The following is a 17,881-nucleotide window of genomic DNA, read 5'->3' as shown; positions in this document are numbered from 1 at the left end:
AAAAAATAATAATAAAATTGGTATCTCATGAAATCACCATCTTTTACTTCTTTTTTGTAAGGTATTCTACACCATTTACAACAAAAAATATATTATCTACCATTAAGCAATAATATTGCCTTTTATATCTCTATAGTTAGATTATTTATATTTTTTAATTTAACAAATTTCCCAGAAATTGAAAATGTTAAACATAGAAAATATATAATGTCACTAGTATCTCTAACACTAGAGCTAATGGTATTTTTGTGATAATTTTTTAATTAAGATCAACACAAGCTATTTTTAAGTCTGAAACATTTTCATTGTTGGGCAGTGTAATTTTTAAATGTTTCTTGTGATTTTTATTGTGTAAGTAATACGTAAAATTATTGTGTGAGTAAGATTCATATCTGTCCTTTAAACAGATCGGATGACTGTATATATTTAATTTGGTAGTATTTTACTAGCATTGTATGCATTTCAACGATTACTTCCTTGTAGTTTGAAATCTGTCGTCCACTTGCGTTAGTTATTTTATAATTTTTATCAAACTTTAATTGGCACTCAGAGGAGAAACATTCTACACCAAACCCTGTAGCGCAACTGCTGCGGCTTCACAGATTATTAATCTTTTATTCTTGAAATGTTTATCGTTGCATCCCGTATCCAAAAATGGCCAAGACTTGGACTATGCTTTGATTGGAATGGCTTCGTTTTTATTGTGGTTTCAGTAGCAAATAGGTAGAACTATTTTAGTCGTGAATGCTGTTATATTCTTCTGTATTTATAATACCAAGTACCTGTAGTAATTGTAACAGTTCTGTCTGAATTTACAGTTGGTTATTCTCAATACCAACAGGATGCACATATGCTACATTGATAAAAAAATTATTCTCGTGGATATTTCTCTAATATGTTCTCCTTCCAACTATGGAGAACATCCACGATAGCTTCTAAATAGACCAGCAACAGGGCCCTTTTAGCTTTATTTCCAAGAACACATTGATTCATTGAACTATTTAATATATTTCAATTGCATGAAAATACTATTCTATTTATAACATATATTTGAGATGGCTATGGGGGACAGACCATACCAGGACTCTTCAACTAATTCAATTGAATCATAGGGGATTTAATTGAGGAAATTCTAAATTGTAAACTCTCAATATCTTCTAGTTGTTGATTCGTTGTTGGCTCCACAACCCTATATTTTGGTCGACTCGATAAATTTAAAGTAACTGCATTTTCATCCAACAGAAAAAGAGCTCACTTATACTACCTGATGTTTAACTTCATATAACTGATCTTTCTCTTTCCTGGCAGCTATACAAAGAAAATTGGACACTTTTTTTCTTGTATTTGTCGAAATATGGCACAATTTTTGTTAGTACGTGAAAAAGTTACCCGCATTTTTAACGTTTATATTTAATGAAATCAGGTATTGAATACATGATAATCGATGGACTAGAAAGTTGTTGAAGTAGAAACGAGTATTAAGTGTGTTGTAGGAAATTGTATTCGAGCATCGAGCAGGACAGAACAACAGATCATAATGGAAACTCACAGAGAGAATTCAGAGATATTACGCAAACTCTTATCGATGCTAATTGGTGATGATAATACTGTCCCATTTCACCTCTTACACTATCCTATTTAGGAACAAGACTTTCACATTCCTGAAAGATATTACTCTTATTTATGGAAACAGTAGAGAAGTGTACAGAGTTCTTAATCACCTGACTGTATAAAAGACAGATGCATTTTTTCGTGGTATAAAAATATTGTTCATCTTACAAAGGTTGGAATTGCCTACACGGTCTGTTTCGAAAGCTTTCAGAATTAGCTATGATTAGAGATGGTTTCGGTGGCGAAATTATATAGCCCAGTCTATACCAGTTTCACAACCGCACTGGACATCTGTCGGCTTTAAAAGCAGAGAGAATCAGAAGTAACTACAACAGATTGTCTAAAAAAATAACTAAAATTTCTGGAAACTTTTGGGATAGACCCTTACTTTGAATTTAAAACATTTAGCTGTTTAACAGTTCAAGTTAGTCTTCCAGTTTTCGTTTTGAACACAGATTCCAAAACATAGTAATTCTCGGGGTTCATAAATAAAATGTAGATACTGTACAAAACTTTTTCCAATAAAATTTTTTGACAAACTTTGTTTCTTTTTTATGTGTACGTAGTCGTAATAGTTAAAAGAACACGTCTAGAAAATAAGCTAAAATAATAACAGAATGACAAAAATTGGGACAGAATAATAAAAGATATAGAAGTAAGGAGAGTTGGAATGACTCTAAAAAAAGGTATTACCCTTTCTTGGCAGTGCACAAGAGTTAGAACAAGTTTAAATATCAAGGAAATGGAGGCAGATAAGTTGGAACAATAGAAGGAAATGTATGATACAAGGCAAAAACTTAAAAAACTTCAAGCAGTTCTCAGTCAGTTAGTTAGTTTCATCGTTCATTTCGGAAAAGGCTTTCTAGGATAACTTTTAACTCAATCTATGAAAACCTCTACCTTGACATCTACAACATCCTATGGATTATATTTCAAACTGTGTGGCTTCTTCAAACAATTACTTGAGAAATGCACTTGAAACTATGTATTAAAAAAAAACTGAAATTACTGTTTTCCTTACTTTATATATCATAATTCAGATGTTTTTGTGTTTTTATTTAACAATTACATAACATATTGACTACATTAAAAAATGGAAAGTCTATAAATCGGCATCAAGCAAATACCACAAAGTTCTACAGTCGACGGCTTCTCGTCTTACTATCCTCTTCTTATCATCTATGCAAACACCCAATTTCCGTATTACCCTCTGTTGCAAAGGTACCAGTTTATAAATCGGATAATTCCTGCTGATCTCTTTCAAACCTCTAAGCGCAGCTATTCGGACCCTCTAAAAACACATGTATATTTAACCGATATCCTTCTCTCCTATTTATCAGTACCATTGATGATTCGAACGTAGTTAAATCTAGAATTCGAAGCAGTACGTCCTCTAAACAATTTTCGATCACCGATTCCTTACTGGACATAAATTCGGTTAAACGTAACAGGATTATTTCCAGGACTTCCGCCTCCGTGGATTTCTCAAGACATAGAAATACTAATCTAGTTACCTGGAATAACGTTAGAATTCATTATCTTAGTGAAACAAATGCGTTTGACATACCTTCTTAAATTGTCCTAACACTGCTTGCCTTGGAGCGTTCTCTATTAAATATCCTACAGTCTTGAAATACGGGGCTTTGTCGATATTGTTTACTTCACAAAGTTTATTTGTCGCATATACAAAGAACTTTTGTTTATACAAAGGCCTGAGAAAAAACGACCAATTTAATTTGAAGTCACGAAAAAAATTACACATTTATTACATAATAATGGAGTCATTTTGCAAGGATAATGGATTTTGTTCATCTCGTACAATCAATCTAAACCCCGATGAGCAATCTATATTATCATTCAACAAGTTGACGAGCTCATTTGTCCAGTTCCATCCAGCCGAATGATTTCTGGTAACTAAACTTTTCGTCACCCAAGACATCAGCAAAATTTTATCGTCTCCCGTTATTACGTTGCAACACTGCTGAATCTTATTCAGATATCCTTCCAGTAGGTCTGAAACTCCATTATTTGAAACATTTTACACGAAAATTCAGTTGTTTGAAAAATACGTTTTGATGCATTTACACCGCGACCATAAAACCTGACATAATAAAAAAACAGAAACAAAAATGTTTATATTTGTTATGGTATTGAATAAATATACTATTGTTAAAATACATCGTTCATGTTCTTTTACTCCAGAATTATTGATGAGTTAGAGTATATTGCACCGGTGTAAATGTGGGTTGGATCGCTTTCTTAGCTGTCAAACCAAAATGTAACTTTCAAACAACTGCACCTTAATTAGAGTACCTTGATTGATTTTATTCAAAATGCTGGCCAAACATTGTAAAGACGCGTCTTTTATAAAATAATCGGAACTGTTCAAAACGTTATTTAACAGAAAATCAATTTTGTCTGAATCTATGAAAACGGATTTTTTTAGTCCTACAATAATTCCGATCAAGACAGCGTTGAACATCAATTCATTTCGATAAACTTTAATGGTCTCGTTCTCGTAAATTTGTTTTTGAACTTCGGTGCTCTGATCTCGCAAGATCACTGTCAGGACGTGTTTAATATTTAATAACCAATTAACTTCTGGGTTATCAATGTTGCTTAAGAAGTTGGTTAATGTTGGTATAAACTGTTTTTCTATTAATACACCTATAAACCTGGTGTTTTGCTCTAAAAAATATCGTAAGTGATCGAAAATTACTTTACTACAATCCACGTCGGACACAGCGTAACCAATAAAAGTGTTAATTAAATAATCTTCAAAATATTGTACATTTACTAAACTATGTGATAGATATTCGATATATATATTTAGCTCTTCACAGGACTGTATTTTATTCTTATATAAAACACTATTGTCAACTTCCACAGGATATTGTTCTGACATTTTTGCAAAACAAAGGAACAAAGCACTTTTTCTAGTCGCGTCACTTTGAGTTACGACAATATTTTCTTTAATATGTTTAAACAAAATTCCCCTGACATCTTCCGATATATAACCGCCGATTTCAGAAAATCCTTTGAGACCTTCGGTTTTGAGTATTTCATCGCCTTCTAAGAGAGCATCCAGACATAATAGCGGCGCTTTTTGAATCTCTTCAATATCATGGAGAATCGACTTTGAATTATTGTTCATAGCACTCTTGATAAAGTTGATGTAAGCCCTGAGTTGCTGTGATTTATCCGCGGAATCTGTGGTGCTTTCGTAAGAATCCCGTAAAAAGCCGCCAGCTATTTGCACCACGACAAGAGATGAAATGGCCGTAGCTTCAGCTATAGCCAAGAGAAATTCAGTGGTTCTATGGAAGACTTTTAAACCAGGTGCCAGATTTGATTTTAGCGAACTGGTTAAATCTGAAATAGATTGTTTAAAATCATGGTCCGACTCCAGTTTATTAATGATAGCTTTTAATGTTTCCTTGCAATTTTCTCTCAAGCCCTCATCATCAACCGTAAATATATCTTTCTGTAACTGATTCAAAATTTCCAGAGAAAACTGTTTGTAGGTCTCAACCATATAATTTTGACAACCTTTCCTCTAAAAAACAACTACAAATTTTCTGCATAACTTTCAATAATTATATTACCAATATCTCGAGGGCATCTTCTTTTGCAATTTTTAATGCTGAATCAAGTTTTTCTAGAGCTAATGGAATGGCATGGGGCCCAAAGTCTGGTATGCATGTTAAACATTCACATAAACCTTGGGCCAAATCTTCCCTGGTGATTTTCTATAAAATATTTTGCTCATTTCTGCTATTAATAACACATTTTTACTTACATTAGTATCCTTTGGTGGAGCTTTAAAGTCAACTGGAAAATAACAAGCTAGAACATCAAACATTTCTTCGGTTAGATGGGCCAATTTAACTTTTTTTAGGAAAAGTTGAATCCATTTAAATAAATATACTAAATTCTTGGGGTCTCTTTCACCATCAATTGAAGATATTACCCCATAAACAAATTCGTTTTGCATTGTGTCTACAACTAAACAACACTAATCAGACCCAACAACCATTTTCAAAAAAAAACAAACCATGTCCATGTTGTGTTAAAACCATTTCATATATTTGATATATTTTATATCTATCTGGCTGTTGCTGCTGTTGACACATAATATGGTTAAAAATACTAGTTATTAGTTGTATTACAGATTTACTTGAACAATTTGGAAAACTAATTAGAGTTAATACCCCTTGTAACGCTGAAGTTGCTACCTAATAAAATATAACCATATAGAAAATACTACTTGTATTAATAAATGGTAAAAATACCTGATGATGATCTTTTAGTTTCTCGGCAAAGTATGAAGACAAAACATCAATATACTCCGTATTTATCATATTTGTTTCCAATCCTTTTAAAACTTCACACAATATTAAAACACCCATTTCACGTCTAGTATACAAATTATTTAGTAAAAGACATCTTAAATGTTCTATTAAATTAACTATAGACAATGTATTGCATTTGATATCTAAAATAAAAATTAAGTTGATTTTTTCCGAGTCTATAAAAATATCGAAAGCCACCTCTGGTAATCTCCTTTGAAATTTGGAGATATTTTTTTTCTTCTTTCTCCAAATTCTCCAAAGTTTCATTGTTTAGGTAACCAAGTAAATTATTTTCCATATTTTCAATGTCCTATTCTAACCTGACTTTTTTCAAACATCTCAATAGAGACATCATCTATCATTTTCTATGAGAGACACTAACCTCATATGTTCGTTTTCTTTTTGTTTTTAAGGCAATCTAAATATAAAATTTATTTTTAATATATTTTATAAAATAATTGTACAGGAATAATATATCAAAAAAGCATCAACTATCAAATATATAAACAGCAGGATATACATGCAGCAGCAAAATGTATATGATGATCAATGGTGACCTCCAAAATGTTCATATTTTGAAATGAGTTTCTGAGAATATATGGAGTTAATTTTGTCTAAGTTAAGGATAGTGATATAAAAGATTTTCCAGAGTTGCAAGTGCGTTGCTCATAGAGATCTTCTTTGCTTTCGTCTACCACTATAATTTCTAAGGCTAGATTTGCAAACAATAAAATGCATAATACTAATATCTGCGTAATATAAAGAATACCTATTTCCAGTGATAACATTCAAAGACATCGGCACTTCCACAATCCCTTCTGTCAAAATGTTTTCAAATTTTGAAATATGAAAGGGGTAATAGTTAAGGATTCTTGAAGTTCCTCTAGAAGAAATAGGTAATAGACTCTCAAAAAAACTACATATTAGAAGATATTTAAGAAAGTTTTGAGTAAAAGTAAAAATGCTAATAGTGGAGAGTGTGTTGAAAGGTAGTCATTTTATCCTAGTTAAATGAGATTGAGAGTTTAGATGGTATCAGAGAGTCGGAACATGTAACCGATGGGCCATGTTGCGAAATGTTTGCAAAATTCTTTAATTTTCTTGCAAATATTCTGAAAATGCAGTCAATTCAAAGTTGATGCGGCAAGATTGCGACGTGCTGACGTCATACATTTTGATGACGTGCATTGGCTGTTTTATTAGGCAGGTTATAGGTCGCAGCGATACTACTAGACGTTCATTGAAATTACTTCGAGCTCTGCTTTCAATAAAAATCGAAATTTAATCATAATAAAATTTAATCGTAAAAAAAGAATATTCTAAAACTTGTCACAACTAGTGCTGAAAAAAGAGTAATTACAGAACCTTTCTAAAACAGCCAATGTACGTCATCAACACGGTTGAACGTATTTCTAGATTCAGTTTATAAAAACGTAAAATTCCTTTTCAAACTCGGAGAGTTCTTCTCATTTACTAATTAGCGTTATATTAGTTCAATAGAGGCATAATAAAGTCTAAAGCGTCAGAAAATGTCACCAAATGGGTCCATAAAGTTCATTTTGTATTGCTACTGGTCGACACCTTTATCATATGTCAATATAATAAGGAACTCAACCTATACAACTATTATGCCTGTTTAATTAACTGTAGATTCATAGAATTAACAAAGTATTTACTGTAGTATTTTATAACGTTATATTTGTTTCATTATTTTATTTACATTAGTATTTTGTTGTCAGAGTCACAATAGACGAAAACTTAATTTTGGTGCGACAACGTTGCATTATAAAAGTTCATGACCCGCATTAGCTGTTTTAATGGAAGGACTACTAGGCACCTTTCAAAAGAAGTCTTGAGATTTTCCACCAAAAGCCACTAAAATTGTTCGTTGGTTTGCCAATCATGGCACCTACTAATTAGGAGAACTATTTAATAATACTTTTATATTTTAAAAATGAAAATATTTTATTTATTTCTTAATTTTATATAAAGGAAATAAATATCATAGGTCTCAAATACATTGTAATAACGCATTTTGTTTGTATATGTTATCTTCTTTCCTTAAAACTAAAAATTCCATTTGAAAATATTCAAATCTCACGCCAGAATATATATTGAATTTTAGTTTATTAGGTATTTTAATATACCCAATTATCTTTTGCCTTTTCTATCGCAATAACGAGTGGGAGATTGGAGTTCGCGCATCATCGTCTTAGCGAATTATTTTTCTTCTTTTTTTGCAAGTTATCTGTCAAATTTTTGCTGATTAACAGATTGATACATAGTACCGACGAGAGTTCTAGAAATAAGAGGGCAGTATCGTACCACCTATCTATTGCGACGTACATCTTCTGAGTAATCAGTGGCCGTGATAAAGAAGATAATTCGGCTAATGATGAGTTACCTGTGCCGGTAAACCCGAGGCCCACCTATTTTATCAAATCGATCGATTTTAATGTGTTGTTCTTCCCGTGCAACCATTTTATTACCTAGAAAGTGTTACAAGTGAAAGAAACATTATAAACTCTTAAGACGGGTCTCAAATTGAAGTAATTAGATAAAAGCAATAAGCAACCGGCGAGATATTTCGGTATAAAAGCGATTTATATTGTTCTAATGCTTGTGTTGTCTCTAAAATATTATCATCGCTGATTACTTATCGCTCGTTGCTTCTTTGGGCGAGCCGTCTAGTCTTGTATGTGAATAGTGACGAGTTACAAGAAATGTTCTGGAATATGAGTATCACAATTACCGAAAGGGATACAAGGGAATGTATATATTTACAAAGCATCCGTGTTGTGATTCGCCGCTTCCATAGGTGAGATTTTTTTTTTATTACAAATTCTAGAATCTATTTCTATGTGACATTTTTTCCCGTTCTGGCGTATTCCATTTTGGAGATGATGCAATATTGCGAAACATGTTTGATCCGATAAAGTGCTGCCATCCCGTGATGTTAAGTGCATCTATTTATTGTATTATCAATGTTTAATATTATCTTTTATCGAAGCTTATGCAGTCTACAAAACAAACTGTATTCTGTCTAAATATCTTTATTATTATCTAGGTTTTATTATTTTGGTTAATAATTTTTACTCACATAAATCATTTTAAAAATACAATTGCAACATTGGTTATTAAGTTTATTAGCAGATCATAAGCGAATAATGTGTAGGTAACATTAATATTTATACATAGTAATATCTTAAAGAAATGCATAATAAAAAAGTTAAATAGAAGGCGTTCAACACATTATTATTTATGTGTTACCTGATACATTATGAACCAAAATAGTATTAGCATAATAATATAAAATAATACCATGAAATATAACATTAATTAATTATCTTTTACAGATGATAAGCGAACATTATGAGGTAATTTTATTGAGGTCATAATAAACGGTCGGGGAAAAATTTTTTCGGTTTCTTTTTTCATGTTATTGTCGCTGTAGAACTTCTAAGATTTCCAAGAGATTTTCACAAGTTTTTGTAAATATGTTTTGAAGCTTTACACCATTAATATAATTTGCGGACATCGGACCAAATGATAATCGGGCGGGGCAAAATCAGGGCTATACGGTGGAACCATCAGATCTTCTCAGCTATATCTCTTATATCTCTAGCATTCTCATGATGGAAAATAATACCCTTTTTTGGTTTCGTCTCAAATGGAAACTCGATTATATCTAGAATATTCTATGGCCTTCATGAATCCTTTTATTTGAAAGCCATCGATTAGGAAACAACGAAGATAATTTTTCCCCCGACCTTATCTATTTATTGCAGTTTTTGTTAAGGGGTTATTCCAGTCTAGAGTTTTATCAATTTTTTTACTGTTGTAGATGTTTGTTAGCGTTTTAAAAATACATAAAAGAAAAAAAGAGTACGTAAGATTCGATCCGTTCCGGCCGAGCCGGTTTAGACGCCATGTCATCTATACAGCTATATCTCCGAAAATAGATTAAATTTTGAAGAATCCTGCAAATTTCAAGGCTAGAATATCCCCTAATTATGCTATCATATGTATTTTAACCACTCATCTACTTAGAAGTGTTATAATAGGCGGTCAGTTACTTGATGCATCATCTTTAGATCTGTTTTTTACCGTAGGGTTTTGAGCAGCTTACTTTCTATTTTGTTTTTATTACTATTATTATTATTTTAATACAAATGAGATAAAAAATACTTGATCTTAATTAAGAGCGCTTCACTATTTTAGCATTGACTTAAGCTTTACATTTTAGCACCACTTTAGCACTGACATTATTGTATTTTTAATTTTGTAACACTGCACTGTTAAATCTTTGGCTTCTTTAGTAACCTTATAATCAATTGATTGATAGCCCATTCAATTCAACATCCTTCTTCCCATAAACCAAGATGGTGTGTTATTTAGTAAATCGACTAACATTTGGGGTGGGATGCTATGAAAATAGTATTTCTGTTGAAGAAAGGGATATATAGGATGATCATTTTAGAAGCATTAAAGGATAAATAAACAATATGAGTATTTTAAGTTTAGGGATAAGCGACAAGTGCTTGTGTGTTGGTCCCAATATGGAATCCACAGAATCTGAGCTACTGAACAGTATCAATGGAGTCTAAGGCCTGAGTGGTGATAACTGGCGATATACGGAGCAGTAACCATATTTCTCGTCATGAGGTAACCGTCAATCGAGTCAGTATAAGGAGAGAGCTTTGGAAGTGCTCTAGGATTTTGATTTCGACCAGTTTAGTGTGACAAGATCAGATGTTCGCTTTTAATAATCAGAGGAACCCTTTTCGAAAGTCTTGGTAAGGTTTGGGACAGTGCCTGGAGAATATTTCTGTGAGAGTCGACTCATAGGGACGCCTAACTAAAATGATTTTGCGACGTTGCCATGTGTGCTTACATTATACATGCATTTTAAGAATATAATATATATAAAATATACTTCTTGGATACAAACCTTGGATCAACCTAAAATATCCCTCCTAAATTCATGTCCAAATTTTGATAAATTTATGTAAATTTTTATAAAAATATTTATTTTTAAAATTATTTCTTATTATTTGGAAAAAGGAAAATAAAACGATATGTAGAGTATAACAAAGATAATGTATTTATCTATGTATAAACATTACAATGATAAACCAAAATTATTTTTCATATAAATATATGTATATATGTTTATAGATATATACATAATACCATTGGGGAGTTTTAAACGCATCCCAACCTTTGATATAATCTTATAAAACCTGATTGATGTCAATCAAATATAGAACGGTAAAGAACAAATAACAATCGACTTCTTAACTTCTTTAACTTAATTAACTTCTTAACCCTACTTATACAATGAAAAAGTAATCAATTAACTCGTAATATAACAGTATATGTAAAATGGCAACGCCTCGAAATACAGCGTAAACTGCTGTAGTTTACTGAATAACGGTTAGGCGCCCGTTAGAGTAGCCAATATTCCTATGCCATTATTATTTCTTTCTTTTGGGAGACTATATGATGTGGTTGATGAATCTTTTTTTGGTTACGATGATTTGTGCATGAGTATTTCACTAGTTGTTTATTTTTGTCGGAATTTGGTACTAGTGTTTGATTATTTTGTATGCAAAATCTGGAGAGAATCGGTGATTGGTTTAGTTTTGCTTTGCTGAAAGTACTCAAATTCGGACGTTTGGCGTTTCTAAATGAAATACTAAACGGAAAACCGTTATTTTATGTAGGGAAATGTCAAAACCATAAAATTTAATAGTTAGGTTAAGTTGTTTAACAATTCCTTCCATTAGTCCTTCGAATTTTTCCCAATAATTATCGCTGGTCATAATATATGTAAAGAGTTAACAATATAAGGAAGAAGTGTGAATGCTTTTGGCTGATTTTCCCTATTGCCTTTTCGTATTCTCCAGGCATTCTTTTATTCTTAAACTCAGTTTTCTATTTAATCCATGAAGTCTGTAACCGAAGCTGTTGTTTTCGAAATACTACCAACAAATTTGCTTTTTTTAGGCACCCAACTGAAAATTTAACTGTGGCAGAATTTTTACATTGACTTTGGAATATTTTCAGGAACGTCATGCGAACGGGACATACTATTTATTGGATGGACCAGGCATGTCCTCAATTATTTGTGTTCCTTAATTTTTTTAACAATATATAATTGGATAATAAACATATCAATCAATAAAGACCATCTAGATAATAACGTTCCTATAGAGGAATTCAAACCCATCCAAACATCCATAATTTTACAGTGCTTCCCTGTTAAATTTACTGACACCACGGAAAACTAATAAGACTATTTAAACAATTAATGACTTAATTAGTCTCAGTATTTACAATTAAAATTACATTCCATTCCATTGAAAAGATTCTCAGAGTTATTTTAGGTTTCATATAACAGATGGCGCTGTGGGAGGGAGTCTTAGTTTTATAAAAGATGTTAGATTCCTGTAAATATGTTTCCATCAAGTAGAAAACTGTAACTTTGTCTAGAGGATTTTTAGATTTTTAAATAGAATTGTATGTATCTTTTTTGAGAGTAAGTTTTTCTAATACATTTTAACTCAGTTTTTTTACTAGCATATATACAAAGATTAAGGCATCTTTTAATTAACATTAACAAAAATTATATAGGGTTATAAACCACTTTATTTCGCTGTAGTCTTGACGTATTTTAGGTTTGATCCTTATAATTGGTTCAAAATTAAATAAGTGTACCCTCAATATTTGGTATTTATTATTATTTTCTACCTTTCTGGTGAAAAGTGATGAAAAGATTAACATTAATTTATTTCAGGTTACTTTTCCTAAAATACTAAAAATTTAAATCGTTTTAAGAATATTGCTTTAAAGTAAGGAAAATGTAAACATTGAAATTTGTCTAATTACCTTCACCATTTTGTTGGGACAATACTACACACGAGTATAACTTATTTCTGCCTTTATTTAGCTTCCTGGCGAATACGTTTATAGAGAAAGAAAATATTAAGATTGAGATTGATCTTCAAGTTCCTTCTGCAATTATCTAATATAAAAATAGAACTACACTTATTTATGAACTTTACCTAAATCAAATTAATCTGTGGCTTTTAATCGCCGAACCTCGAAATATTTTACTTACCTTCACCTTTTCTGAAATTTTTTTTACGACTGATGAATTAGATATAGACTGTGAAACTGTTTTAGAACCGTGAAAGTGCATTTTTTTATTACATAACTGGTGAAAATTAATGTGTTTATAAAATTTATTCCAAAGGTTAATCATTTTCAAATATGTTTATCGCCTTCACCATTTGGTTATGATATCACCATAAATCATAATTATTTTGGTCAAGTGATATGTTTTGATATAATAGATTATTTTCGAAAATACCAAAGTAGTATAAAAAATATTTATTGTCAATTTGTTAGCAAAACATATTTTTAGATTTTATTTTGTAAATTTATTTTAAAAGCTAGCTCCACGATATTTTGAGGTATGCTGTCCTGATAGCACACATATAATTCTTTAGGATGGGGCATGTAAAACAGTCTCCCGACCACCCAATAAGGTACCCGCCCTTTCTTGTCTCTATCGTCTAGGTAAGAACACTCAAACAACATCCCGTATTCCTTGATGGCGATCAGGCTCTTGTTCATTAAGCTTTTGGCAATATCCTGAGCGGGCATACTCTAAAAAAAGTAGGAATTTAACGGTGGCATCTCGATAAATGAGGGGCGGAGTATATACTTTGAATCGTAGGGTGTTTTGGAATATGGTGTGGATATTCTGACAACATTTTTTGAAGTTGTTTAAGATAAGGCCATATGTTTGGGATTGTGCTGTATACTCTACGGGACTGATTAGTGTCCCTTCGGTCGAATCAAGGTGTATGAAGTGATAGAGAACGTTATGAGGGCCTGAGGTCACTTGTGTCGGCATGTAATCACCCAAATCGGATAGCAAAGCCTGACGTACTTCGGATATATCGAAACTACTTCCGCTCATCTGACTGCTGCCCTAAAAGTAACAGAGATTACGATTTTGATGGTCGAGGATAACGTTCGCTTTCGGAAATTACCCCAAAATCATCCAAGTCGGATTCGTCTTCATTCGAATCGTAACGCTGTCTTCTCCTGCTGCCGGAATCATCGCTAGTTTCGCTATAAACCGTCGACTCCTCGGAATAAGCGTCGTACACGTCGTCGTTCGCCAGATGCTGTTCCACGCTCCTCCTCTTCAAAATCGACGTAACCTCGCTCTTCTTGCCACCTTGCGCGCAATCCTTCGGAGGCGGCGGTGTCGATTTCGACAAGTTCAAGGAGCCTCTAAAATCAGATTTTCTTTTGTTTAGGAAAGGTGCGGGAGAGGCTATTTCATATCCACCATTGGCCAGTAAACTTCTCTGCGCTACGACGCTTAGGCCCAATTCTTGGACGTGAGCCAGCGTAGCTTGGGCCTCTTCTACGTAAAAGGCGTCCGGCCCCAGATTATCTTCGGGGGGTTCGGTGCAGCCACCAGCTTCCATTATGGTCACAAGCAAATCCTGAAATGGTGAAATGGTAGGAAATTAAATGTTTGGAAATGATAAAAACGTCAGTCAAAGGATTTTGTTGCTTTTCTAATTATATATTTGATGATCATAACCGGTGGTTTAGGCCAGGCGCAATATGGGAAGCCGCTTGGTGAAATGACGTAGTGAGGGTCTCGGCGAGTGTACGCGGGATAAAACTGCCAGGCACCGAAACCGCGCAAATACGACTGCAGTTCTCGCTTTGCAGTAAAGCTGTACACAGTAGTAAGCTTGGACAATGTAAATTCATACTTCACTAATAACGACTGAACTGGATATTAGTTCTGAATCTGATTCGGAAGACGAATTCGAATCTGATATGGTAATGTTTATCTCCCAGATTGCTAGTAATCGGTAACTGAGAAGTTTTATCTAAAAAAAAGAAAGACTCGCGAAGAATTTACTTTAACTATATAATTTAGTGAAGAATTTTAATGAAATAATTTAATCCTCATGTAGTCTACATGACTTGTATCGTAAGAATCTTGTCGAGTCCGCACAGCATCGATTAATTCTCCTTCCATTTTTGAACACTCACCGTGACTTTAGGCGAAAAACTGCGATAAGAACGCTTCGTTTCGCAGGATCATGCATAAAATCACAAAATATCGCCGTGACTTACGCTGCTTCCAATTTTGCGCCACCCTGGACAGCCAAGGTTGAAGCTGATGAATGAGATGAATAGTTGTTAAACCGTTTTTTGATTTGTTGGGAGACTTCTGTGGCGTACTGTTTGTAAACAGTGATGATGGAATATGTTTTTATGTCAATCATTGAAAATTACGAGTGAACCATGGAAAACTATCGATTTCTTATCAAAACGGACGGACGTTCAATCAATCAAGCTGAACGTTACCGATATAACGGGCAAGTAAATCACACTCTCAGTCTCAAAAAAAGAACGATTCGTTGATTTAAAACCGAAAAGTCTAATATCAAAAACGAGGATTACGTGCACCAAACATCGTCGATATTACCTTTCCAGCGCCGACAACAAGTAGATATCTTCGACCGTCGATGGCGTGCGGTGAACGACAAGATTTCGGATACACCTCCCTCCACATGATCAACGACTTCACCGGCTCCGTTTTGGACAAATGAAGAATGCCTTGGTGCTTACAAAAGTTATACACATCCACCAAATCTTCGTACACGAGATGAGAAGCTAAAAGATATCCTGAATGAAAGATGGCACTGCCCAGTATGGTAAACAGTCTTTGGCAATCTAGTGGTTCCTCGTTCTGCAACATATCCGTGTCAGTTTGATTTCAGAGGCAACTTAAAACGACTTACCCATTCCCTGTAATCGCTCGCCTCCAGTTCGGCTAAAGCATCGTCAATCTGCATCAATGCGTCATCGTGTAGGCTCAGCGTAGGTACTACCAGCATCACTTCATCGAAAAAAGACTCGGCTTTTTTTAAATCTCTCTCGACGACATCGAAATTCTCGAAAAAATCTTTGGTCGTCGTCCACTTACAACCGTTTAAAATCCTTACGAAATACCTATATTAAAAAAATATATATATTCAATTCGATAAAATTAATTTTCATGTGTTACCGTAAAAATAAAGAATCCAACTGTTTAACATCTTGTAAAAAACATCGACTGACTGACTCGAAAATAAACTCCAGATATCGAATTAATTCTTGGTTCATTTTAGTTACCTCCTTAATGCTAACACACATATCAGGAAGCATTAACAGTAATAAGTGATTATTAATTTGTGTGTAAACAACATGAGCCAGTTTATCTTTAAACAAAACTGAACTTGTTCTTGGTTTGTTATCAGTTAGATCTTGTAGTAGATGGTTTAATGTTATATACATACCTCTGCTGTTACACAAAGAGTTATGATGTAAGGGTTTTGGATATAAATATAAAACATCACTATTATTTTCATTACAATTATCTGGTAACAGAGCATCATCTTTATTTAAAGTAATTTTTTATATGACCAAAACTCACCAGTATTTAGAAAAACAACCCCAACAGGCAATGAGGATAGCCTCTGAGATAAGAGGTCACCATCATTACCTCCAGAACTTAATAATTCTCGAACAAAATCTGACTCCACACTCAATTCATTAATAGGGGGATCTTTGGTGACCTCTGTAGCTGCCACCCTTTGAAGAGTTAATAATACCTTGAAATTGAATCATTAATTTAGGAAAAAACAATTTTTTTACTTAATACCTCATTATGGTTAATAAACTTTTGCAAAATATCATCTAGATTGTGTACATTTACATCAATGTTATTAATACTTTTCAACCAGTCTCCAATTTTTATATTTCTTTCATGCTTCGCCTTACTATCAAAAGAAAATCCAGCAACCATAACTCTATTACCATCAGATAAAGTACTAACAATCAGACCCAGTAGCGATTCTGCAAGGGACTTGTCACTTGAAAGATTGTATCTGTTTTCAGAGTCAATCTCTAATGTTACAATTTTTTGTTCACCTTCCTGGAAATCTTGAAACTTTACCTTCTGAGTATTGAAATCATTGCCTAAAAAACAACGAACAGTTAAAGTTTACAACCTCATGCACTTTTACCTTCATCTGATGCCCTGACACCTTTTTTACTTCTTCTTCCACTTTCTCTCCTTCTGATCAATCTAAGAAATTTTCCACGGGTGCTTCGTCGCAACTGAGTTTTAGAGAAAGGCTCAGTTTTGTTATTTGTTTTGATATGGTCCTTGTTATGGGTTACAAATGGATGACAATCAATATACAGTAGTTCTCCTGATGTATCATCTATATAAGGTTCCCAATCAGGAACGGTACTAAAACAAGAAAGTTTTATCTACAATGTACTATAGTTTACTGAAGTACCTGTCGGAATCTGAATAATAAGAACTTGCACTGGAACCATCCATCCATTCTTCATCAAAACTTTCATCGTCTTGGGTGTCGACGATTTCTTTAGACGATAGCAATCGTTGGGACTCCATGTCATCTCTGTATTAGCAAGGACAACAAAATACCGACAGATCTTTTCATGATAGTTAATTTAACGTGAAAACATTGCTAAACAAGTGTATAAATATTTTCTCAAAACACAGTAGATGACATTTCATGACAGCCAGGTCGACAATCGTTGGCTAAAAGAATAATGAAATATGTTGACTTTTAAACTGATTTTATTAATTTGACTAAAAAGATTTTTATTATGTAAAGATAATTTTGTAATGCTAAAGGTTATAACTTTTAGCATTAATATATTTTCGTTTATTGAGTTGCCTATATTGGATATAATATATTAATGTGAGAATAAACTTACTTTCTCAAAATTTTACAGTTGATTATTTTAATATTTAAAATAATTTCAATTTCATTAAAGGTTGGTGAATATTGTAA

At 33.0% G+C, this 17,881-nt stretch overlaps 2 protein-coding genes and 1 long non-coding RNA gene across 5 annotated transcripts; 1 reads left to right on the top strand and 2 right to left on the bottom strand.

Moving 5' to 3' along the window:
• Positions 1 to 2,616: 2,616 nt before the first annotated feature.
• On the bottom strand, positions 2,617 to 6,320 carry Mms19 (MMS19 nucleotide excision repair protein). The gene is made up of 10 exons (XM_076399028.1): positions 6,162 to 6,320; positions 5,904 to 6,106; positions 5,666 to 5,846; positions 5,411 to 5,616; positions 5,217 to 5,360; positions 3,925 to 5,167; positions 3,381 to 3,624; positions 3,179 to 3,323; positions 2,955 to 3,125; positions 2,617 to 2,902 (listed from the first exon to the last, which is right to left on the bottom strand). The coding sequence occupies exons 1-10, from the start codon at positions 6,259 to 6,261 to the stop codon at positions 2,714 to 2,716; spliced, it is 2,826 nt and encodes a 941-aa protein (XP_076255143.1). The 5' UTR covers positions 6,262 to 6,320; the 3' UTR covers positions 2,617 to 2,713.
• Positions 6,321 to 10,117: 3,797 nt separating this feature from the next.
• On the top strand, positions 10,118 to 12,168 carry LOC143193272 (uncharacterized). The gene is made up of 2 exons (XR_013004978.1): positions 10,118 to 10,759; positions 11,973 to 12,168. It is a non-coding gene; the product is annotated as an uncharacterized LOC143193272 (long non-coding RNA).
• Positions 12,169 to 13,343: 1,175 nt separating this feature from the next.
• On the bottom strand, positions 13,344 to 17,675 carry in (inturned planar cell polarity protein). Of its 3 annotated transcripts, XM_076399047.1 has the most exons (11): positions 17,357 to 17,672; positions 17,078 to 17,307; positions 16,714 to 17,030; positions 16,486 to 16,663; positions 16,349 to 16,429; positions 16,078 to 16,270; positions 15,812 to 16,022; positions 15,496 to 15,759; positions 14,027 to 14,491; positions 13,696 to 13,965; positions 13,344 to 13,637 (listed from the first exon to the last, which is right to left on the bottom strand). In XM_076399047.1, the coding sequence occupies exons 1-11, from the start codon at positions 17,473 to 17,475 to the stop codon at positions 13,389 to 13,391; spliced, it is 2,577 nt and encodes an 858-aa protein (XP_076255162.1). In that variant the 5' UTR covers positions 17,476 to 17,672; the 3' UTR covers positions 13,344 to 13,388. The 3 variants fall into 3 exon arrangements, 2 of the variants coding, with proteins under 2 accessions (XP_076255162.1, XP_076255153.1); XR_013004938.1 differs by having other exon boundaries at positions 13,696 to 13,960; positions 16,078 to 16,429; XM_076399038.1 differs by having other exon boundaries at positions 16,078 to 16,429; positions 17,357 to 17,675.
• Between the last annotated feature and the right edge of the window lie 206 nt (positions 17,676 to 17,881).

Source organism: Rhynchophorus ferrugineus, unplaced genomic scaffold (genome assembly GCF_030347505.1).
Source record: "Rhynchophorus ferrugineus isolate W39M unplaced genomic scaffold, kcgeb_rfMv2 rfM1, whole genome shotgun sequence".
Lineage (NCBI taxonomy): Eukaryota > Metazoa > Arthropoda > Insecta > Coleoptera > Curculionidae > Rhynchophorus > Rhynchophorus ferrugineus.
Note: the sequence above shows the minus strand (reverse complement) of the source record. Positions and strands in the feature narration are given on the sequence as shown.